This window comes from Phocoena sinus, chromosome 3 (genome assembly GCF_008692025.1).
Source record: "Phocoena sinus isolate mPhoSin1 chromosome 3, mPhoSin1.pri, whole genome shotgun sequence".
Lineage (NCBI taxonomy): Eukaryota > Metazoa > Chordata > Mammalia > Artiodactyla > Phocoenidae > Phocoena > Phocoena sinus.
Window position 1 is genome coordinate 124,005,114 of NC_045765.1, and position 26,603 is coordinate 124,031,716.

Consider the following 26,603-nt stretch of genomic DNA (forward strand, 5'->3'; position numbering starts at 1 on the left):
TGGATTGATCCCTTGATCATTATGTAGTGTCCTACCTTGTCTCCTGTAACATTCTTTATTTTAAAGTCTATTTTATCTGATATGAGTATTGCTACTCCAGCTTTCTTTTGATTTCCATTTGCATGGGATATCTTTTTACATCCCCTCACTTTCAGTCTGTATGTGTCCCTAGGTCTGAAGTGGGTATCTTGTAGACAGCATAAATATAGGTCTTGTTTTTGTATCCATTCAGCAAGCCTGTGTCTTTTGCTTGGAGCATTTAATCCATTCATGTTCAAGGTAATTATTGATATGTATGTTCCTATTACCATATTCTTAATTGTTTTGGGTTTGTTTTTGTAGGTCCTTTTCTTCTCTTGTGTTTCCCACTTAGAGAAGTTCCTTTAGAATTTGTTGTAGAGCTGGTTTGGTGGTGCTGAATTCTCTTAGCTTTTGCTTGTCTGTAAAGCTTTTGATTTCTCCATTGAATCTGAATGAGATCCTTGCTGGGTAATCTTGGTTGTAGGTTCTTCCCTTTCATCACTTGAAGTATATCATGCCACTCCCGTCTGGCTTGTAGAGTTTCTGCTGAGAAATCAGCTGTTAACCTTATGGGAGTTCCGTTGCATGCTATTTGTCATTTTTCCCTTGCTGCTTTCAATAATTTTTCTTTGTCTTTAATTTTTGCCACTTTGATTACTATGTGTCTCGGTGTGTTTTTCCTTGGGTTTATCCTGTATGGGACTCTCTGTGCTCCCAGGACTTGCGTGGCTATTTCCTTTCCCACGTTAGGGAAGTTTTTGACTATGATCTCTTCAAATATTTTCTCTGGTCCTCTCTCTCTCTCTTCTCCTTCTGGGACCCCTATAATGCGAATGTTGTTGTGTTTCATGTTGTCCCAGAGGTCTCTTAGGCTGTCTTCAATTCTTTTCATTCTTTTTTCTTTATTCTGTTCCACGGCAGTGAATTCCACCATTCTGTCTTCCAAGTCACTTATCCATTCTTCTGCCTCAGTTATTTTGCTATTGATTCCTTCTAGTGTAGTTTTCATTTCAGTTATTGTATTGTTCATCTGTGTTCTTTAATTCTTCTAGATCTTGGTTAAACATTTCTTGCATCTTCTCGATCTTTGCCTCCATTCTTTTTCTGAGGTCCTGGATCATCTTCACTATCATTATTCTGAATTCTTTTTCTGGAAGGTTGCCTATCTCCACTTCATTTAGTTGTTTTTCTGGGGTTTTATTTTGTTCCTTCATCTGGTACATGGCCCTCTGCCTTTTCATCTTGTCTAACTCTCTGTGAATGTGGTTTTTGTTCCACAGGCTGCAGGACTGTAGTTCTTGCTTCTGCTGTCTGCCTCTGGTAGATGAGGCTATCTAAGAGGCTTGTGCAAGTTTCCTGATGGGAGGGACTGGTGGTGGGTAGAGCTGGCTGTTGTTCTGGTGGGCAGAGCTCAGTAAAACTTTAATCTGCTTGTCTGCTGATGAGTGGGGCTGGGTTCCTTCCTTGTTGGTTGTTTGGCCTGAGGCAACCCAACGCTGGAGCCTTCCCCCGGCTCTTTGGTGGTGATAATGGCAGACTCTTGGAGGGCTCACGCCAAGGAGTACTTCCCACAACTTCTGCTGTCAGTGTCCTTGTCCTCACCTTGAGACACAGCCACCCCCCCCCGCCTTGGCAGGAGACCCTCCAACACTAGCAGGTAGGTCTGGTTCAGTCTCCTATGGGGTCGCTGCTCCTTCCCCTGGGTCTCGATGCACACACTACTTTGTGTGTGCCCTCCAAGAGTGGAGTCTCTGTTTCCCCCAGTCCTGTCGAAGTCCTATAATCAAATCCCGCTAGCCTTCAAAGTCTGATTCTCTAGGAATCCTTCCTCCCGTTGCCAGACCCCCAGTTTGGGAAGTCTGACATGGGGCTCAGAACCTTCACACCAGTGGGTGGACCTCTGTGGTATAAGCATTCTCCAGTTTGTGAGTCACCCACCCAGCAGTTATGGGATTTGATTTTATTGTGATTACGCCCCTCCTACCGTCTCATTGTGGCTTCTCCTTTGTCTTTGGATGTGGGGTATCATTTTTGGTGAGCTCCAGTGTCTTCCTATCGATGTCTGTTCAGCAGTTAGTTGTGATTCTGGTGTTCTCGCAAGAGGGAATGACAGCACATCCTTATGTAGTATTCTTTCAATGCCCCTATAGTTTAAACTTTTTTCCCTGAAGTTGGAGGAAGGAGATACAATTTTTTGTGACATGCATCTCTTGCCTTCCTTTCATCAGCTCTCCAACAACTTTTAAATTGCTACTCACTTGGGATTTATAAGGAACGTAGAAATAGAACAGAAGAATATTCCTCTCAGTAGGTGAGCCTTATGTTTTAATTAATGGAATTAGGAACTGGTTGAAAGGTACAGAATTCTAACATTTTCAAAATCTCACTGATGATTTTATGTCAGAGTAATTTCAAATAGCTCTGAGTCTGGGTACTTTTAAATAACCTTACCAAACTATGCCATTTGAGATCAATTTTTAAAGGGAGATAAAATTATACAGTGCCAACATCATTCTCTTTTGTGAAAGATCTCCTTCCCCTGCACGCCTGCTGCTCCTGAACACACACTTCCATTAGAACCACTGTTTTCGTATATCATACTGGCAAGTGTCTTCCCACTGAATTGTAAAACTGCACAAGGTAAGTACCATGTTCTAACCCCAGAATTTAGCATAGAACTATGGCATAAAACAGGAACTTGACAAACATTAGTTGAATACGGGAATAGGTAAAATAAAGATATAAGGTGAAGATTTTTCAAGGGAAACTAAAAACATGAATATTTTAACATCTAATGATGTTGCTTCTGTAACATGACTGGTAGGGGAAAGAGGAAGGAGGGACCACATATAATAACAACTTTAAAATGTTAACTGTTCATCACATGGGCCTTTGTCAGAGGGTTAGAAGTCTCTGGAGTATAAAATAAATAGAAAAGGAGCACATGTAGGGAATGGAAATGATCATAACCTTGTATTAGGAAGCACAGTTCAACCAGAGGCCTGGCTGAGTTGTTTGTCCAAAACAATACTTTTGCTATAAGGCTGAATTAATGAACAGAATTCTATAAATCAATAATTACATTTTATATCTTGAGCACTTACAAATTCAATAATTTCTCTTTTTCTCTGAGCTATTTACAAAGCCTATTTTAAGTTCTGAGCTTTAAAAAATGAACCAATCTTTTCCCCTGAAATGTTTTTTTACTTTTTTTGCAAGGTGGCTATTTGAGTAACATTTGCTATAACACTATAATGAAATCTGTCAGGAATTGGAAAGCTGAGTATTTTACCATAACTGAAAAATGGGAGATTGTATGTGTATTTCTGAAAACACTAATGGAAATAGTGCCTCAAATGAAAATAATAATGGAAATAGTGCCTCAAATGAAAGAGAAATTATTCTTCTTAGGCCAGTCTTAAGGACTGAGTAGTAATGATAAAGAAATAACACTGGGGGAAGGAAGCAAGATGGCGGAATAGAAGGACATGAGCTCACCCCTTCTTACAAAAACACCAAAAGTACACCTAACTGCTGAAAAACCAAGAAAAAAACGCTGAAACCTACCAAAAAAGATACCCTACATCTGAAGACAAAGGAGAAGCTACAAGACAGTAGGAGGGGCAGAATTGCAATAAAATCAAATCCCATACACGCCAGGAGGGGAACCCACAAATTGGAAACTAATTATATCACAGAAGTTCTCCCACAGGAGTGAAAGTTCTGAGCCCCATGTGGGGCTACCAAGCCTAGGGGTGTGGCAATACAGGGAGGAGACCCCAGAGAGTCTGGGTATGAAGGTCAGTGGTTTGACTGCAGGAATTCCACAGGACTGGGAGAAACAGAAACTCCTTTCTTGGAGGGTACACACAGGGTCTAGGTGCACCAGAACCCAGGGATAAAAAGCGGTGACCTCATAAGTGACTGGGTCAGACTTACCTGTTAGTGTCGGAGGGTCCCCTGCGAAGGCGGGGTGGGGGGAGAGGGGGCGGCTGTGGCTCACCGTGGGGACAGGGACACTGGCGGTAGCGGCTCTAGCAACTGCTCATTGGCGTGGGCCCTCTAGGATGCTGCCATCTTCTCGCCAAGACCTGGCCCCACCCAACAGCCTGTAGGCACCAGTGCTGGGACGCCTCAGGCCAAACAACCAACAGGGCAGGAACACAGCCCCACCCATCAGCAGAGAGGCTGTTCAAAGTCTTCCTGAAAAAATAGCTGCCCCATAATAAACACACCCACAGACACTGCCCTGCCCACCAGTGGGATAAAACCCAGCTCCACCCATCAGTGAGTGGGTACCAGTCCCTCCCACCAGCAAACCTGCACAAGCCTCTTAGCCAGCCTCATCCACCAGTGGGCAAACAGCAGAAGATAGAAAAACTACAAGCCTGCAAAACGGAAACCACAATCACAGAAAGTTACACAAAATGAGATGGCAGAGAAATATGGTGCATATGAAGGAACACGACAAAAACCCAGAAGAACTAAGTGAAGTGGAGACAGGCAATCTACCTGAAAAAGAATTCAGAGTAATGAGAGTAAAGATGATCCAAGATCTTGGAAAAAGAATGGAGGCACAGATTGAGAAGATACAAGAAATGTTTAACAAAGACCTAGAAGAACTAAAGAACAAACAAACAAAGATGAACAATACAATAACTGAAATGAAAAATATACTAGAAGAAATCAATAGCAAAATAACTGAGGCAGAAAAACGGATAAGTGACCTGGAAGACAGAATGGTGGAAATCACTGCTATGGAACAGAATAAAGAAAAAAGAATGAAAAAAATGAGGACAGTTTAAGAGATCTCTGGGACAACATGAAACGCACAAACATTCGCATTATAGGGGTCCCAGAAGGGAAAGAGAGAGAGAGAGAATGGGCCTGAGAAAATATTTTAAGAGATAATAGCTGAAAACTTTCCTAACATGGGAAAGGAAACAGTCATCCAAGTCCAGGAAGTGCTGAGTCCCAGGCAGGATGAATGCAAGGAGGAACGTGCCAAGACACATAGTAATCAAACTGACAAAACTTAAAAACAAAGAAAAAATATAAAAAGCAACAAGGGAAGAGCAACAAATAACATACAAGAGAACCGCATGAGGTTATCAGCTGATTTTTCAGGAGAAACTCTGCAGGCCAGAAGGAAGTGGCACAATATATTTAAAGTGATTAAAGGGAAGAACCTACAGCCAAGAATACTTTACCCAGCAAGGCTCTCATTCAGATTCGACCAAGAAATCAAAAGCTTTACAGACAAGCAAAAGCTAAGAGAATTCAGCACCACCAGACCAGCTTTTCAAAAAATGCTAAAGGAAGTCCTCTAGGTGGAAAAGGCCACAACTAGAAACAAGATAATTATGAATGGAAAAGCTCACCAGTAAACACAAACATATACAGTAAAGGTAAGAAATCATCTGCACACAAATATAAAATCAAAACCAGCAATTATGAGGAGAGCAAAAATGTAGGATATTGGAAACTCATTTGAAATTAAAAGACCAGCAACTTAAACCAATCTTGTTTATATACAGACTGCTACATCGAAACCTCCTATTATCCACAAACCAAAAAACTACAATAGATACACACACAAAAAAGAAAAAAGAATCCAAACACAACACTAAAGTTATTCATCAAATCACAAGAGAAGAGAACAAAAGAGGAAGGGAAGAAAAAACACCTACAAAAACAAATCCAAAACAATTAACAAAATGGCAATAAGAACATCCATATCGATAATTACCTTAAATGTAAACAGATTACATGCTCCAACCAAAAGACACAGACAGGCTAAATGGATACAAAAACAAGACCCATATATATGCTGTCTACAAGAGACCCACTTCAGACCAAGGGACACATACAGACTGAAAGTGAGAGGATGGAAAAAAGGTATTCCATGCAAATGGAAACCAAAGATAGCTGGCGTAGTAATACTCATATGAAATAAAATAGACTTTAAAATAAAGACTGTTACAAGACACCAACAAGAACACTACATAATGATCAAGGGATCCATCCAAGAGGAAGATATAACAATTGTAACAATTGCACCCAACACAGGAGCACCTCAATATATAAGGCAAATGCTAACAGCCATAACAGGAGAAATCAGCAGTAACACAATAATAGTGGGGGACTTTAAGACCCTACTTACATCAATGCACAGATCATCCAGACAGAAAATCAATAAGGACACACAGGCCTTAAATGACATATTAGACCAGATGGACTTAATTGATACTTATAGAGCATTCCATCCAAAAGCAGCAGAATACACATTCTTCTCAAGTGTACATGGAACATTCTCCAGGACTGATCACATCAAGCCACAAATCAAGCCTCAGTAAATTTAAGAAAACTGAAATCATATTAAGCATCTTTTCCGACCCCAACACTGTGACATTAAAAATCAACTAAAAGAAAAAAACTGTAAAAAACACCCACACATGGAGGCTAAACAATATGCTACTAAATAACCAATGGATCACTCATGAAATCAAAACAACACCTAGAGACAAATGAAAATGAAAGCACGACGATCCAAAACCTACGGGACCCAGCAAAAGCAGTTCTAAGAGGGAAGTTTATAGCAATACAATCTTATCTCAGGAAACAAGAAAAATCTCAAATAAACAACCTAAGCTTACACCTAAAGCAACTAGAGAAAGAAGAATAAACAAAACCCGAAGTTAGCAGAAGGAAAGAAATCATAAATATCAGAGCAGAAATAAATGAAATGGAGACAAAAAAAACAATAGAAAAGATCCACAAAACTAAAAGCTGGTTCTTTGAAAAGATAAACAACATTGACAAACCTTTAGCCAGACTCATCAAGAGGGAGATGGCTCAAATCAATAAAATTAGAAACGAAAAGGTGAAGTCACAATGGACACCACAGAATAAGAGACTACTACATGCAACTATATGCCAATAAAATGGACAACCTAGAAGAAATGGACAACTTCTTAGAAAGCTGCAATATCCCAAGAGTGAACCAAGAAGACATAGAAAATATGAACAGACCAATCACAAGTACTGAAATTGAAACTGTGATTTAAAAACTCCCAACAAACAAAAGCTGAGGACCAGATGGCTTCACAGGCGCATTCTATCAAATATTTAGAGAAGAGTTAACACCTATCCTTCAGAAACTGTTCCAGAAAATTGCAGAAGGAACACCCCCAAACTCATTCTATGAGGCCACCATCACGCTGATAACAAAACCAAAGATACCATAAAAAAAGAAAATTACAGGCCAATATCACTGATGAATATAGATGCAAAATCCTCAACAAAATATTAGCAATATGAATCCAACAGTACATTAAAAGGATCATACACTATGATCAAGTGGGATTTATCCCAGGGATGCAAGGATTTTTCAATATCTGCAAATCAATCAGTGCAATACACCACATCAACAAATTAAAGAATAAAAACCATGATCATCTCAATAGGTGCAGAAAAAGCTTTTGACAAAATTCAGCACCCATTTATGGTAAAAAACTGAAAGCATTTCCTCTAATATCAGGAACAAGAGAAGGATGTTGACTCTCACCACTATTATTCAACATAGTTTTGGAAGCCCTAGCCATGGCAATCAGAGAAGAAAAAGAAATAAAGGAAGTCCAAATTGGAAAAGAAGTAGTAAAACTCACTGTTTGCAGATGACATGATACTATACATAGAAAAATCCTAAAGATGCTACCAGAAAACTACTAGAGCTCATCAATGAATTCAGTAAAGTTGCAGGACACAAAATTAATACACAGAAATCTGTTGCATTTCTATACAGTAACAAAAAAAGATCAGAAAGAGAAATTAAAGAAACAATCCCATTTACCATCACATCAAAAAAAAAAAATATCTAGGAATAGGGCTTCCCTGGTGGCGCAGTGGTTGAGAGTCCGCCTGCTGATGCAGGGGACACGGGTTCATGCCCCGGTCCGGGAAGATCCCACATGCCACAGAGCGGCTGCGCCCGTGAGCCATGGCCGCTGAGCCTGCATGTCCAGAGCCTGTTGCTCTGCAACGGGAGAGGCCACAATAGTGAGCGGCCCGTGTACCGCAAAAAAAAAAAAAAAAAAAAAAAAAAAAAATCTAGGAATAAACTTACCTAAGGAGGCAAAAGACCTGTACTCTGAAAACTTTAAGACCCTGGTGAAAGAAATAAAAAATGACAAAAACTGATGGAAAGATATACCATGTTCTTGGACTGGAAGAATCAATGTTGTCAAAATGAGTATACTACACAAGGCAATCTACAGCTTCAATGAAATTCCTATCAAATTACCAATGGAATTTTTCACACAACTAGAACAAAACAATCTTAAAATTTGTATGGAGACAGAAGACCTCAAATGGCCAAAACAATCTTGAGAAAGAAAAACAGAGCTGGAAGAATCAGGCTCCCTGACTTCAGACTATACTACAAAGCTACAGTCAACAAAACAATATGGTACTGGTACAAAAATAGAAATATAGATCAATGGAACAGGATAGAAAGCCCAGAAATAAACCCACACACCTATGGTCAATTAGTCTACAACAAAGGAGGCAAGACTATACAATGGAGAAAAGACAGTCCCTTCAATAAATGGAGCTGGGAAAACTGAACAGCTACATGCAAAAAATAAAATTAGAACAATCTTTAACACCATACACAAAAATAAACTCAAAATGGACTAAAGACCTAAATGTAAGGCAGGACACTATAAAACGCTTAGAGGAAAACATAGGCAGAACACCCTTTGACATAAATCACAGCAAGATCCATTTTGACCCACCTCCTAGAGTAATGAAAATAAAAACAAAAATAAACAAATGAGACCTAATTAAACTTAAAAGCTTTTGCACAGCAAAGGAAACCATAAACAAGACAAAAAGACAATCCTCAGAATGGGAGAAAATATTTGCAAATGAATCAACTGACAAGGGATTAATCTCCAAAATGTACAAACAACTCATGCAGGTCAATATCAAAAAGACAAACAACCCAATCAAAAAGTGGGCACAAGACCTAAATAGACTCTTCTCCAAAGAAGACATACAGGTGGCCAAGAGGCACATGAAAAGATGCTCAACTTCACTATTAAAGAAATGCAAATCAAAACTATGATGAGGTACTACCTCACACTGGTCAGAATGGCCATCATCAAAAAATCTACACACAATGAATGCTGGAGAGGGTGTGGAGAAAGGGGAACCCTCTTACACTGTTGGTGGGAATGTAAATTGATACAGCCACTATGGAGAACAGTATGGAGGTTCCTTAAAAAACTAAAAATAGAACTACCATATGACCCAGCAATCCCACTCCTAGGCATATACCCTGAGAAAACCATAATTCAAAAAGAGTCATGTACCCCAAAGTTCATAGCAGCACTATTTACAATAGCCAGGACATGGAAGCAAACTAACTGTCCATCAATAGAGGAATGGATAAAGATGTGGTACATATATACAATGGAATATTACTCACCCTTAAAAAGGAACAGAACTGTGCCATTTGCAAACACATGGATGGACCCAGACACTGTCATAGAGAGTGAAGTAAGTCAGAAAGAGAAAAACAAATATCATACATTAACATATATATACGGAATTTAGAAAAATGGTAAAGATGAACCTATTTGCAAAGCAGAAATAGAAACGCAGATGTAGAGAACAAATGTATGGACACCAAGAGGGGCGGGGTGGTGGGATGGATTGGGAGATTGGGATTGATGTATGTACACTACTATGTATGAAGTAGATGGCTGGGTGAGAGCCTACTGTATAGCAAAGGGAAAAAAAAAGGTGTAATCTGTTTGCAGGACATATATTAAGTTAACCTTAAAAATGCATTCTAATATATATTAGGTGCAGACAAATACTGTTTGATTCCACTTATATGAGGTACCTAGAATAGTCAAATTCACAGAGTCAGAAAGTACACTGGTAGATGCCAGAGGCCGGGGGGTGGGGTGGGCAGGGTGGGGAGGGAGAATGGGGAGTTCGTTTTTAATGGGGAGTTTCAGTCTAGGAAGGTGAAAAATTCGGGAGATGGATGATGGTGAGAGTTGCACAACAATGTGGATGTACTCAGTGCCAGTGAACTGTACAGTTAAATATGGTTAAAATAGTATGTTTTATATTATGCGTCTTTTACCACAATAAAAAATCATTCAATTAAAAAAAGCCCAATCAAAAAATGGGCAGAAGGGGCTTCCCTGGTGGCGCAGTGGTTGAGAGTCCGCCTGCCAATGCAGGGGACACGGGTTCGTGCTCCGGCCCGGGAAGATCCCACATGCCGCAGAGCGGCTGGGCCCGTGAGCCATGGCCGCTGAGCCTGCGCGTCCGGAGCCTGTGCTCCGCAACGGGAGAGGCCACAACAGTGCGAGGCCCGCGTACCGCAAAAAAAAAAAAAAAAAGGGCATAAGACCTAAACAGACATTTCTCCAAAGAAAATATACAGATGGGCCAAGAGGCACATGAAAAGATGCTCAACCTCGCTAATTATTAGAGAAATGCAAATCAAAACTACAATGAGGTATCACCTCACACCGGTCAGAATGACCATGATCAAAAACTCTACAAACAATAAATACTGGAGAGGATGTGGAGAAAAGGGAACCCTCCTACACTGTTGGTGGGAATGTAAACTGATACAGCCACTATGGAGAACAGTATGGAGGTGCCTTAAGAAACTAAAAATAGAGCTATCATATGATCCAGCAATCCCACTACTGGGCAAATATCCTGAGAAAAACATGGTTTGAAAGGATACATGCATCCCAATGTTCATTGCAGCACTATTTACATGGAAGCAACCTAAATGTCCATCAACAGATGAATGGATAAAGAAGATGTGGTACATAAATACAATGGAATATTACTCAGCCATAGAATGAAATAATGCCACTTGCAGCAACATGGATGGATGTGGAGACTATCAGGTGATAGTCTCCAGTGAAGTAAGTCAGACAAAGACAAATATAATGTATTACTTATATGCGGAATCTTAAAAAAAAATGATACAAATGAACTCATTTACAAAACAGAAACAGATTTACAGACTTATAGAACCAACTTATGGTTACCACGGGGTAAGCGTGGAGGGGAAGGGACAGATTGGGAGTTTGGGATTGACATGTACACACTGCTATATTGGAAACAGGTAACCAACAAGGACCTTACTGTATAGCACAGGGAACTCTGCTCAATACTCTGTAATAACCTAAATGGGAAAAGAATATGAAAAAGAATAGATACACATATATGTATAACTGAATCACTTTGCTGTACACCTGAAGCTACCACAACATTGTTAATCAACTCTACTCCAATATAAAATAAAAATTAAAAAAAAAAGAAATATCATATTAAAGAAGCTTCTGGTCTTTAAATGAAAAGAGAAACTGAAAGGGTAACTAGGATTTGCTACTTGAAGCACTGCCACCTGCTAGGACATAGTTAACACCAGAGTATGAAAGAAAACTTCCCTTTAAAATTCACTGGGCAATTTTTATGAACTCATTTTTTGTAAGGCAGGAAAAATAATCAGGCAAGCAAAGGTGAGGTATCTTTGGAAAATTTAATTTGGACCATATTTTCTTTCTTTTGCTTAAAACATCAAATATTTCCATACACTTTGGGTTCCACAACTTACAAAAGGGCAGTGGGTTTCCTGCAGTTATATACTGTACCCAACTTTCTATAGAAAGATCAGACATTTTCCAACCTTGCTTTTGAGTATTTTCTTAAAAATGCTTTAAAGGTTCCTTACAGTCAATGGCAAGTAAAACAAAGTAAGGCTTTATTTTCTCCTTTTTCCCCATTTTTGGTACTGCATGTTGGAGGAATAAGGAAGGAAGACTTGTCACATCAGTGTCGGTACCCTGGGGATCACTGCTGAGACCTCCACATGTATCCATATCATCGAGGCCCTGATGTACCCCTGCACAGAGGAACCTGAGATGGGTAAGTGCTGAACAGCCTGTCACAGCCATTTCACAGCACAGGGGGTCTGTGGCTGCTGTTTTCTGTCAGTGTTCACAGGGCTCCTGGACTCCAGGGGTAACAAAGGAACTAGGATCAAATCACGACCAGAGGTCTCCCACCTGGCACTGCAGTACCACAGGTTCACATCTGTGGGCCTTACAATGTGCATTTAAAGACTAAATGTAATTACTGAAAATAACACAAGAAAAAAACCCCATTACTAATTCCCATATCAAATTACTAGAATGAAAATAAAAGCATTTGTCTGATAAAACATGTTTTCTATGTCAGATGAAAGCAACTCCCTTGCAAGATAATCTCAGTAATGTATATTTGTCACTATTCATATACTTTTGCCTGGTATACAAATTTCTGTAATTGCATCATCTGAACAGGTTTGTCATTTTTCAAACTTGTAGTCTCATTAACTTAAAAAAGGGATAGATAAGGCAGCCAAATTTAACTAATTTTGGTTGCAGAAAAACATCTCAGACATTAGCCTTCTTCTCAAGTGTTAAGAGCATATGATTAAAAGGTAACAGTTTCTTCTCTTAACAGGAAGCTAAGCAGCTATTGTTGTCAAATCTATCTTTAGTAAACACAGGGCCCTCATAAATATAAAATTAAATTCTTTTGAGGAATAGGTTTGTGATTTTAGGTATGCAGGATTTACATTTATTCGCTGAATTTTGTAGTAAACAAACATGTGGTCTTCCCATCTTTCTTTCAATACACAAGGGATTTCTCCATCGTCTCAGCAGGCTCTCACACACAGATAGCAGGCTGGTCATCTCAGCCACATGTCACGTGCTCTCAGAAGCCCTGCAAAAACTCCTGTAGCTGGGTGACGATCTCGGTGTCCACTGTTTCCATGAGGGACTGGAAGCCTTGCTCTCCCAGCAGCTCCTGCTGGGCCTTGAGCTTCTCGTAGATGAACTGCTGCAGTGACACGGTATGCACAGGGTCCTTCAGGGCCAGCTGCAGGACAGAGAGGAGCCACACTGTGTCAGAGAGGCAAAACAAGTTCCTCTTACATGTGAGTGACTCAATTCTTTGTAATGTCTTTCACAGCAACAAAATTGCTTCTGCCTCCCTTCTTGCAAGGGATTCTAAAGGAGCCTCATTGTGGAAAAGTTTGTCAAAGAAAATTTCACTCAATTAGTCTAACCTCAGCTCCCTAGGGCCTCTAAGCATAGTCATCTGATTAGCCCAATTTCTCAACAATTCATCCATGTAAAGAACCAAAACCTGGTGGAAAGTATCCTAAAAGGAGCATAACGTGCCAAAGAGCACTTAAACACAACTGTCCAGGGTTCCTCATAGGAAGATCAGGTACTTTATTGTGGCAGCTTAGTGAGGCCCTCAGGACTGACAGAGGGAACACTGCCCTATCCTGGGTTGCTATGCTACTTATATACATGTATATTCTTCTGGTTAAAAAAGAGAAAGAAAAATAATAAATAAAAATAGATTTTAACAACCCAAACACGTGCTCCTCCTCTTCCATTGGGATATTTGAAAAACAAAAGAAATATAATTAAATAAAAATAACCCATCCATCCACTTCCTAAAGATAACAATCACAACAGAGAACATTCTGGCCTTTTCTGTGCCTGTGGCATGCACATACATACACATAAATATACAATTAGTTCTGTTCTTTGCCCTTATACTATCACACAAAAAATTCTACTCTAACACAGTTTAAGAATTCTAAATCAACTTATGTCATAATTTTTTTGTTATAGGCATGTTGAAGTAATCATGGTCTAGATTAAATACAATTTTAACTATAATTTTGCTGAATAATCTTTCACAAACACTGTTCCATGTTACAATCTATACAGCCTTTCTTCTACATTTCAAACTATTTCTTGAGGATATCTACCACTATTTCAGAAGGATTACTAGATTACAGTGCATAGACAATTTTATGACTCCTGATATATATTATCAGGTTGTTTTTCCTACAGTTTGTACCAACTTAAAAGGTATAAGAGTTTTCAGCTTGTGACACTGTTACCACTGGTATTATCAGTATTTAAATTCCTTAAAATCTAAGAATTGAAAAATAACACAACTTTGCTTTCAGCTATATACTGCTCTCATTATCAACAATGCTGAAAATGTATAAGGCTTTAAGTAAAGTGCATGAGTTTCTGTGTGAGAAATCCTTCTCTTTCCTTTACTGAGACTCAATTCTATTCTACGTAGATGAAGTAGCTGAGTCAGATATGCAGTTTGAACAATGTAAGTAGATTTTATTTTATTTATTTTTTAACATCTTTACTGGAGTATAATTACTTTATAATGGTGTGTTAGTTTCTGCTTTATAACAAAGTGAATCAGCTATACATATACATATATCCCCTAGATTTTAAAATAATGACCACAAATAGAAAATGTAACTGAGAGGTAGAGACATAGGAGGCATGAATGTGAAATTAAACCCTTTATGTGAACATTCCAGAGTTACAGGATAAATCCAAGGCAAGGGTAATTTCAATACTCATTCTCCTGGAAGATGGATAGGAGAAAGAACAGCAAGAAAAACTGCAGACACAAAGCTCTAAATTCACAAGCCTGAAGATATCATTCTACAAAATGCACAGAAATTGAAGATGAACATTTAAAAATATCTACTCCCTTAAGCAACATGAAATAATGTTCAATATCATTTTAATTAGTAAGCAACAGATCTCTTACTAAAGAGGATGTGAACTTTGTTGAAATATCAGTCACTAAAACCACCTGCTACAATATGAGTGAAAAGAAGCTGAGCTTGAAGATGATGTTCAACAAGTCACTCCCACTACTGAAACAAAGCTTAAGAGTGTGGTTTAAATGCTGTTTCAATTTGCTCTAAGAAACTGTAAACAGTTAACTTATCACATCTCCACGCTTTAATTTCCAACAGACTAATAAAAAAGGAAAAGTATCCCCATACTAAACCCCACCAGCTGTGGCATAACACGACACTGGTATATTTTTTTTACAGTGTATTGATCAGTCATTAGAAGATGAAAAGTATTTCTGTTTTGTAAGAAGAGTTGTGGAGGGAAGAAGGAATTTAAAAAAACATACAGAATCTCCAATTACATACCTTATAAGATCTTAAAAACAAAACAAAACACACACTACTTTTAGTGAAAAAAACTACACGTTCACAAATAAATGTCTGTTTTGGCTTCTGGCAGACATTCCTTAATCATGGTTATTAATACTCTTTTGAAGAAATATATAAAACAGATTGACCACATGATTCCCTAGAGAAGAATTATCATTGCACATGCACTAAAAATCCAGGTATCATTTCTTTGAATGCAATAATGCCTATAGTCACTAGAATTAAGAGACCCTGAAGTCACTAACAACATTTTCAAAACTATTACTTTTATACAAATAATGTCCACCTAACATAATGAACTTAATTATCTGATTTAATGTGAAAAAATACAGAATGCCTAGCATGTTTACTAGGTGGTATGCTCTTGAGAAAATAATTAGTTTTCTAACATAATAAGTAAATTATAAACAGGAAGATGTTGGACATTACATATAAACAAACATAAGAAGACTCTAAAAGATGGAGAGAAGAAGGCAGCACAGCACCCAAGGAACAACATGGTGTTGAGTGCCCTTTCTTCTTGCCTCATAAATTCCAGATTTGGGGCTGAAGAAGCCAGCAACCTGGAAACACCAATGAACACAGACAAAAAAAGCTAAAACCAATAGCCTACTCTCTAGCCAAAGGACCAGGAAAGGGACCACAAAGCAAGACAAAAAACTTTTAGACAATAATTGCTCTACTTCAGCCAAACACCACAGAATAAACTGTGGCCTCAGTCCCACTGAGCTATTAGAAGGATTCAACCCACCTCCCATGTCTGTGGAGGTCCTTGGGGATCTTGAACTCTCCCCTTCCTCACCCAGGAAGGTATCAGTGGAGGCTTAGTGGGGAACACAGCCTCTTCCCCTACCTGGCAGTAACAAAAGTAGTACATCCACTTCTTCTGCCAGAGCAGTATCAGAAGAAGCCAGCTAAAACAGATTTAAATAAGATGCAGAGTCTCATAACACAATACCAAAAATGCCCAGGTTTCAACAGAAATCACTCACAATACCAACCAAAAGGACAGGGCATGGGCAAGAGGGAAGTGGATTTAATTATAAAAGGGCAACTGAGAGGTCTTGTGCTGATAGAAATGTTCTGTATCTTGGCTCATTAACGTCAATATTCTGGTTGTGAAGTCACAGTTTCGCAAATGTTATCACTGGAGGACATGGACAGCAACAGTTTATAAACCAGAGAGATCATTAATCTGGCAGCCTCAACCATCAAGAATAAACTGGGAGGCAAGGAATTAACTTTTGAAGGTGAATGACCAAAATAGTTTGACACCTATATGTGCAAATTTAAACAAAGTATTCATAGAAGAATCTTACAAAATCAAATTATTTATTCTTCTTTCCCACACATTTCTAACAGGTGTGATTACATTTGTTTAGCTGCAGGTTTGCTTAGATGCACAAATCTGAGGAGATAAATACCTGCTACAAGGAAAACAAAGGCAGCAATACTGAGGCTCAATTGACAATATGAAAATATTGGGGATAATGGGAAGAAACAGGAAACTATTAAAAAACAGATCCAGACTAGATACAATGTGTGGTATTTTGGATTGAATCCTGCAACTAAGAGATTAGTGGAAAACTGGTGAAATTTAAATAAAGTCTGGAGTTTAGTTAATACTAATATACCAAAGTTGGTTTCTTAGCTTTGATAAATGTACAATACTAATGAAAGATGTTGATATTAGGGAAAACTGGGTGAAGGGTGCATGAGAACCCTCTGTACTACCTTTGCTACTTTTCTGTAAACCTAAAACTATTCCAAAATAACAAGGTTATCTATCTTTATGCCAGTACCATACTGTTTTAATTACTATGGCTTTGTAATATATTTTGAAGTCAGAAAGTGTGATGCCACCAGCTTTGTTCTTTTTCAAGACTGTTTTGGCTGGCTATTCAAGATCTTTTATGGTTCCATATGAATTTTAGAATTGTGTTTTTCATTTCTATAAGAAATGCCATTGGGATTCTGATAGGAATTGCACTGAATTAGTAAACTGCTTTGGGTAGTATGGACATCTTAACAATATTAAGCCTTCTAATCCATGAACATGGATATCTATTTGTTTGTGTCTTTAATTTCTTTCATGAATGTTTTGTAAGTTTTCAGTCTACAAGTCTTTCATTTCCTAAGTTAAGTTTATGCCTAAATATTTTATTCTTTTTGATGCTATTGTAAATGGGTTTTCTTAATTTCCTTTTCAGCTAATTATTAGCATATAGAAAACACACCTGATTTTTGTACATTGATGTTGTAACCTGCAACTTTGCTGGATTCATTTATTAGTTCCAGCAGGTTTTTTTTTTTTTTTTTTTGCAGTCTGCGGGGCTCTCACTGTTGTGGCCTCTCTCATTGCGGAGCACAGGCTCCAGACACGCAGGCTCAGCGGCCATGGCTCACGGGCCTAGCCGCTCCGCGGAATATGGGATCCTCCCGGACCAGGGCATGAACCCGCATCCCCTGCACCGGCAGGCGGACTCTCAACCACTGCGCCACCAGGGAAGCCCTCCAGCAGTTTTTTTAATGGTGTCGTCAGGGTTTTCTATATATAAGATCATGTCATCTGCAAGAGCAGACAATTTTACTTCTACTATTTCAATTTGTATGCCTTTAATTTCTTTTTCTTGCCTAACTGTTGTGGCTAGGGTTTCCAGTACTATGTTGAACATGCAGAGCAATGGAAATGAATAGAGAGATCAGAAATAAATGCACACATGTAGAGTTACCTATAGATCTTCAATAATGGTGCCAAGAATGCACAGTGGGAAAAGGATACTCTCTTCAATAAATTGTGTTGGAAAACTGTATATCCATATGCAAAAGAATGAAACCCTCATCTTACACCACACATAAAAATCTACTCAAAATTAATTAAAGTCTTAAACATAAGACCTCAAACTATAAAACTCTAGAAGAAAACATAGGGGAAAGGATTCATGACAGTGGCCTTGGCAATGATTTCATGGATATGATATCATAACCAAAATACACATGCAACAAAAGCAAAAACAAACAAGGGAAACTATGTCAAACAAAACTTTAAAAAGCTATTTTAAAAAAAGGATTCAGACTAAAAAAGTACATACCTCTGTGGCCATTTGGTTGGGGGACAAGCTGCCCTAGACATCTCAATTAGCTGACACAAATGTTCATTATATATACAGAATGTTTAAGCAGCAAGACTTGCAAGCTCATTTTCAAAATGAGAAAACTGACAACCCTAAGCTTTGAATGACATCCAAAGCTGATTTTTCTCATGTTAACGGCATCAGTAGATGCCATTAGAATACAGATTTCCAAGTTCTTGGTTTGTTCTCTTTCTTCCATATGCCTAACTCCCATTCTTGCCCTTCAAGAAAGCACATGATTATTTAAGAAATATTTCCTTTAAAATGATTATGATAACATTAGGAACCTTATAACAGGTTTCAGTTATTAGCAGAAGATAACTAGCTAGAATTCCTGACTCCAGGGTTATGCTTAATAAATGAAGTGCTAAATAACCTAACTTACTTCAAAAGTACATATATTGGATTTTAATAAGCAAGTCCGGTATTCCCTGGTTCTGAAATTATTACTTGAAGACAGAACGGTTCTGTATGGTTCTGTACAGTTCAGAATGGTTGAACTGTGTATGAGGTCCTCCTGTTGGTAACTATATAGCCTTCTGACCTACAACAATTGACCCATAGGTGTTTAATCTTTAAAGCTGGTATAAGATTTTTAGCTCCTGTGGTGCTACTTACGAAGATGTACATTTCTTGTTCTTTGAGATTTTTATTCCTTAAAACTAAAATATAATTCACTACATTAATCTTCAATTTCACCCAGAAGATACTCAGTAAAGCTGAATCTTTTATTTTTCTTAGGTTATGTGGCATATTGTGTAACTGCTCTCTTTTCAAGTCTCCATATAACCTACGATAATTTTCAGAAATTATTTACTGTAACATTTTTTCATATGATATTTTGCTAAAAAGTTTCCTGCCTTAGAAAAATACAAAAGATCTTTTTAAAAATAATATACTTTCTATGAAACCTGGTAGATTATGTATAAACACACTAGCTATGCAACAGGCCAAAAATATTAAAGAAAAATTTGCTTATAACAATGTATAACCATGTGGTCTTCAAAAATTCCGTAGTTTGATGAAAATATCTTTTGTTTAAAATTATCTTCTTTTTTGACCTCTGATTGTTTCACCATAGGTAACACAATTTCTAAAATATATCTAAAACGTCTAAATTTCTAGAATCTCTTAGGATATAAACTCTTCTAATTTGGTGGCTTAACAAGGAGTTTGAGGCCTGCAGATGCCAACCAGAACCCACCTAATTAATAGGGCTTGGCAATGCAAATTTAGTCACTAACTACACCAAGTGTGAAACCCAAATTCCAAGGGAGCCACCTGGGATTTTTACTTTATTTTTAAATGTATTTTTATTTTAATCACTGTTGTGGCTGCTCCCTGAGGAATTTAAACTACAATTTCTATCTGATGAGCTTGTAAGTAAAGGAACTATTTACACTGCTATGTCTAGAAAGACTGGGACCCAGACTTAATGAAATAAAAATGACAGCACACGCCTATCTCAATGACAAAAACTTAAATTTCAACTTAGTTATTAGCTTGTAACCTACGTTTTCTGATACAATTATTATTCTCTCCACCAGTCCTAAACCATTACTACTTGGGTATTTTTACTCTAGTTTCAATTTTTTTCTAGTTATACCTTTCATAGGAGGGTGCATCAACTCTTTGCAAAGTAAGCTTAAGAGAAATGCAAAATGTAAACAATGAGCCCAAGTATTTATTTCAAGTCCAGCTCTGAGGAACAGAACATCTGCTTATTTCTTCACATTTGTCTCAGTATGGAATGTTCATGAGAGCAATGAAATAGAAATCAAAATATGTTTATATTTACTAAACTCCAAACACAAGCAAGGCATGTGCTAGGCACAGGCTAGGTCCTTCACCTATAGTATTTCATTTAAAACTCACAATAAGGAATCTTAAGGAGGCAAGGGAGCCTTCAGCAATTTAACCAAAAATCCTTAAAGAACAGTGGTTCTCACCCTTGGCAGCACACTGGGAATCGTTTGTGAAACTTTTAAAAATGATGACATCTAAGTCTTACTTCTACAAATTCCGATTTAACTGGCTTCAGGCACCAGGATTTTTAAAAGCTCTCCAGGTAACTCTGATGCACATCTAAGTGTTACAGAAAAATTAGGAAAAACCAGCTTTGAGGACTAAGGTCTCAAGTGAACCTAAAAAAAACTCTATATTTTTACATTTAGTAAAATAAAAGAATACAGGTAATAGACTAAATAAAACATATGAAACTTAATTCCCATTTACCACCATCTATTTCTAGAAACTCTTCAGGGCTTCCTTTCTCCTTTAGTTTCAGTGAGGCATTTTTAAATTCCTTTTGCTTTACTTGTATGCATACTAGGCAATGTCAGTGTCTTTCTTTTTTTTATCATTGTCTGATTCCTCCACCATCCCAAAGTTTAATGCCCTTTGACGTTTGGTTTTTGACGCTAGAATTCATTATCCAGTGGTATGTTTGTGTTTAGTTTTAAAAAGTTATTTTTTTAACATGTTAAAAGCATATTATTATTCTATTCCTATTTCAATAGAAGTTTTGCCAGGGATAAATGGTGAATTTAATGCTAGATTCAATTTGCTAAGGGTAATTTATATTTTTGCATCTATTTTTATAAATATAAAAATTTACTGTTTTTCTTTTTTATGTTTCATTCTTTTCCTGACAATTCCCACAGCTTTCTAGGTTTTACAATAGTTCAACTAGCACAGCATTACCTGTTCCTTGAATTTTGATACTACAAAAGGAAGAAAGAAAGAAAAGAATGAAGGGAAAAAGGGAGAAAGAAGGAGAAAAAATGGGGGAGGGAGAGAGAGAGCAGGAAAGCTACTGCCAAAAGGATGTCATTGGAAAAGTTAAACGCATTAAACTGTTTATTTTAATTGATAGTACATTCCAATAAAACCACTTGTAAAATGAGCATATAAACGTTACTGAGTACTGGGGGAGAGTGTTTTATTGTTCTTTTTTCTGAGGAGTGGGGAGGCAATTTAAAACATTTCTTCCATGGCTATTATACATCTATTTCTCCCTGGTCCTAAGTTTTTTGTACTTTTTTTGTAATTTATATTTTATTTAAAAATTGTCCATTCTGACAAGATTTTCCATTGATTAGCCAAGAGAGGCAAGTATAACTCCTGAAGTTATATGTGTCCTTATCTCTAATATTGATATTTATATTCACTCCCCCACCCCTTGATTGTGGCTCACCAGAGTAGCAGCTCATGGAGGTCAGGTGGGCAACGGAGTTTTTTTTTAAGCTCAGGTCCATCTCACAGTGGGACCAGTGGGTTGCCCATCTTGTGGCTATTTCCCAGTTCCAGAATGTATAATTGGAACACACATACTTAGCATCTGGAAGAATCCCCATATTGGGTTCTAGGTTTCCTAAGGTTGACTTTTGCTTTTTACTCACAACTTGAAATGAGTTTTGGGTTGATTTATTTTCATTCTTTCTTGTTTGATAATAACATTACTTAAGGCTATATATAATTTAGTTGTACCCACATGTTTTTATGTGTAATAATCTCAGTGGAATATGTCACCTAATTAAAAATTGCAAGCTTCCTCTTTAAGATATCATTTTAAAAACTTTATGTGACCAATATTTTCCTCAACAATTGCTTAATTTTGGGTTTCACTGCATTGCAGTCAGAGAATATGACCTATACTATTTCTACTCTGAAAAACTGGAGGTATTCTTGTAAGCCTCGACTATGCTCTTTTTTAAAATGTTTTATGAACATTTAAAAAAATGTATGTTCTATTTATAGGGTAAAATTTTTATTTACAGCTACTAAATTAACTTTACTGATTATATTTATTCAGATTTGTCACTACACAACCACTAGGAGATCCTCTTAGGCTCAACTTTACATAGGATCACAAGACTACTATAGGCTATCCTTAGCATCAGTTTACTCAGAAGGCCATGGGGATGACATGATATCGCAAAATGGAAATGTGTAGAAAGATAAATTTTGCACCAATAAAAATGTTACAATAGGGCTTCCCTGGTGGCGCAGTGGTTGAGAGTTCGCCTGCAGATGCAGGGGACACGGGTTCGTGCCCCGGTCTGGGAAGATTCCCACATGCCGCAGAGCAGCTGGGCCCGTGAGCCATGGCCGCTGAGCCTGCGCGTCCAGAGCCTGTGCTCCGCAACGGGAGAGGCCACAACAGTGAGAGGCCCGCGTACCGCAAAAAAAAAAAATGTTACTATAATAGGTGTATTTTTAGAACCCTGTAAAAATATGCTGCCTTTTCAAATGACCATTTTCATGTTTTATGAAAGCATTTCTACTATAAACCAATTTTAGCAGTAAATAAAGCTAATTTTACGGTGTAAATTAAGGACTATCTCCATTCAATTTCCAGCAACAGAGTTATCTCTTTACATTAAAAAAAATCAATTCTAATACATAACTAAATTAATAAGAGGAAGATGCCCTCCTTCCAGTCATCTTAACATCAGAGTAAAATGACTATATAACAAATGACTATATAACAAAGTGTAACAGAATACTGAATTTAATAACATCAATGTTATTAAATTAGAACGGCCTGCTAGATGTCTAAATATGTTACCACTTAGCAATGCCTCTGATTCTACTTCCTACTCAAAGATATTATTAATATTCATGTTTGCCCAATCTGTGCCATAATATACTATAAAACCAAATATGTGCCATAATACATTGATCCAATTATATGTAGTTTCCAGGTGATACAGAGAATGGAAAAGATTTATAAACAGAAACAGTGAAGAAAACTCAGATGAGATTTTCTATGTGCAATCTAAATGCTATCTTTGGATATGCTCAGTTTTCTGAATATCATTTATTTCTGTGTATAACCTTATTAAAGGGACTGAGAACATCAGAGTGAGCCATCTATAGGCAACACCAGCTCCCTTCTCTCTGCTTATTGCTCCAACTGCTTCTATGGTTCCAAGGAGTGAGATCACTGAGCAAATATTACGAGAATCTCTACTTTCCTGATAAGATGCTCTACAAGGTCAAGCTATCAGGTGAAGGATCGAAGTGTAAGTGCTATATACAGGAAATTCCAAAAGAGAACTTTTAAAGCCAAGAACGTTTAATAAGGAGCCAGTCAGCACCCTCAATCTACTTCAAAAACTGGGATTATCATTTATCAAATTGTAAACCATCAATAATTTATAAAAATGAAAGAATATGACAGGAATGAAAACTTCCCATTCTGACCATCTGCTGATATAGCAAAATTGTTAGAGAATTTGCAGTATTTTAAGACCTGCATTAATTCACTGTTTCTGTGAAGGGAAAAACTGTTCTATGGCTGTTTAACCTACATTTGCTGGAGTACCTGAAATGATCTCATACATGATTTAAATTACATTGTGTGTTTATTGTAGTAGGCATGCTTGGCACAAAACAAAGGAATAACTGCACAGCAGTGCCTCCAGAACTGAATTATCTGTGGAAGTCAAGTGGAAAACTCAAAAAACAGCAACACTATGATTAACAAAGATGTAACACTATGATGTCTTTAGAAAACAACACAATTCAAGCATTTCAAAATGTCTGTCCCACTATTACCTTTTAATGTTGGAGTTTATTTAAGCCTCAGAGAACCAAGCCTATCAACATTTACTTTGTTTACATAAAAACAGAGTAATCACAATCAGAATATCTACAATACCCAACCGATTTAAGACCATAAATGATCCTGTACCAGTCTCTGAGAATTACGCTTGTTCTTTATTCAAGGAATAAATTCATAATGAAATGAAACTAGTAGAGTTTTAGAAGCCATTCATCAACATCTAGTTACCACAGGCCAGATCTTTCCTAAAAAAAGGTCACCCAAATCTCCAGTTCATGTTAACTGCTGATTTATATACATTTAAGAAATTTGCTACCACTAGCATCTAATTCAATGAAAAGTTACTGAGAATCCATCTTGTACCATTCTACATCCACACCCTGTATGTAAAACGTGTTTGGGGGATAGGGTGGAATTAAGATAACAGAAAAATTAGTGGTGTGATAAATTTTTATATTAAATGGTAAAAAGCTGCTGCATAAAATGTCCTTTGGAATGAGGCAGCACTGTGTGTATGCGTGATGAAGGGAGGAGATAAAGAGAGAAGATGGGGGAGGTGAAGAGGGTGCCGGCAGACAGCAAAGAGAAGATATTTCTCTCAGGTATCCAGGTCAGAAGAAACCTAGCTGGTTATGTGTTACATCCAATGGCATCAGTATTCACTGGGTGGAAGCAGTTAATCTGTAGTTACATGAATGGCGTAGGAAATGAATGGAGTAGGAAAACACTGTCAAGTTCTCTTAGCAAGCATAACCTTGCAAGCCTCTCCCCAACTGTATGGCTAAGCACAATCTCAAACCTTTTCTTACCAAAAGTTTTCTGCTCTATTTTTTCATTTACTGAGAAAATTTTTAAAAAGCCATCAGAGGGTAAATTTCTTTTAAAATACATATATTGGGTTGGCCAAAAAGTTCGTTCGGGTTTTTCCAAATTAACTTTTTGGCCAACCCAATACATCTGGTCTACAATGAAAATAAAGGAGAATAGGATCTGCATGAGAAACACTGGCTTGATAACCAACTTAGTTAGAACATATAGGTATTCTGTAAAATAGCCAATAAGTGATATTTTTTCCCCGAATAATTGAGTTTTACAACAATAACAACAACAAAATGACAAAGTGAAAAGATCCCCTTTTATTTAGAGAAGCTCTTGACAGGATGCATTATAGTTTTTTTGAGTGGAACACAATTTTGTTTATAAAAGACAAAACCATTTATAGCATGCACTTATAGCTGTTCAGTTAAAAGAAAATCTGTGGATTTTTGGTGCAGTGGGCCCCACAGGTGGCAACCTGTCAGGAATGATAAAAGGTAAGAGCTAATGGAGAGGCTGTACGGTTAATAGTTCTGGAGCTTATGGAAATGAACAAAGGAAACAAAGAAGAGAGCCTATAGTTTGACAATCAGTCACATTACATAATGGCCATTTTCTTAAAGAAAAAAAGTGAACATCTATAAAACTCATATGTAAAGTATGCTAAGGAATTATGAGACAAATATCTATACAGATAACTTTAGTTCAAAGGAAAGAGAAGAAAAAGTTATTAATAAGCAAGGCCTTCTACCCATGAAATGTGAAATGTAACAATGAAAATGTGGACATATTTCTGGAATTCAGGGTTTATACCCTAATTCACAAAATTTAAATGGTATCTGAAGTCATGGTCCACTGTCATTTATGCAGTCATAACAGATGAATAAGCAAATTCGTGGTAGAATATGGTTGTACAACAATCTTTTACAACACAATCTGACCAGGTCACTCCTTTGATGACAACTCTTTAACGGCTCCCTATCCCTACCAAATAAAATCCAAATTCCTAGCTTTCTATGGCTGCTGTATCAACCACAAATTTATTACCTTCTGGTTCTGTATATTAGAAGGCCAGAACAGTCTCACCGGGCTAAAATCAAGGTGTGTCAGCAGGGCTGCCTCTGTTTCTGAAGGCTCCAGGGGAGAATCTGTTTTCTTGGCTCTTCCAGATCTAGAAGGCTTCTTCCTCCATCTTCAAAGCAATAGCAGGTTGAGTCTTTCTGACACTGCATCATTCTGACCCTCTCCCTTCTGCCTCACTCTTCACTTTTTTTTTTTTTTTTGCGGAACGAGGGCCTCTCACTGTTGTGGCCTCTCCCGTTATGGAGCACAGGCTCCGGACGCGCAGGCTCAGCGGCCATGGCTCACGGGCCCAGCCGCTCCGTGGCATGTGGGATCTTCCCGGACCGGGGCATGAACCCGCGTCCCCTGCATCAGCAGGCGGACTCTCAACCACTGTGCCACCAGGGAAGCCCTCCCTCTTCACTTTTAAGGACTCTTGTGATTACATTTGGCCCACCTGGCTAATCTCCCTTATGATCAGCTGATTATCAACCTTAATTCCACTTTGCTGTGTAACAAAACATAGTCACAGATGATACAACATATTCACAGGCTCCAGGGACTAACTAGGACACGGATATGCCTGAAGATGAGAGATTATTCTGCCTACCACACTTATCATATGTATACCAGGCCCTCTACAACCCACCTTTTTTTTGACACACAGTAGGCAGCTAAATAAATGTCTGAGTGACATTCCTGCCACTACCCACAGTTCAGTGTAATAAAACAAAAAATTACTTGTCCTGAGTATTGCAGGATGTTTAGCAGCATCCTTGGCTCCTACCCACTAAATGCCAGTAGCACTTCTCTGGCCTTGTGACAATAAAAAATGTCTTTCAGACAATGGTGTAAGTCCCCTGGGTGGGTGGGGGGGCAAAAT

General features: G+C 37.8%; 1 protein-coding gene across 10 annotated transcripts in view; it reads right to left on the reverse strand.

Moving 5' to 3' along the window:
- IPO11 (importin 11) overlaps window positions 1-26,603 on the reverse strand; it is a 256,286-nt gene that overhangs the window by 25,537 nt on the left and 204,146 nt on the right. For 7 of the 10 annotated variants that reach the window (XM_032627471.1, XM_032627470.1, XM_032627478.1 and 4 more), the window contains one exon: window positions 11,587-12,990. The exons of 1 other annotated variant lie outside the window; for it this stretch is intronic. In XM_032627471.1, coding sequence (XP_032483362.1) covers window positions 12,826-12,990 — 165 coding nt within the window. In that variant the 3' untranslated portion in view covers window positions 11,587-12,825. Of the gene's footprint in view, window positions 1-11,582; window positions 12,991-24,956; window positions 25,851-26,603 lie in introns of those variants that run through there. 2 more of the 10 variants (XM_032627469.1, XM_032627476.1) reach the window with 2 other exon arrangements.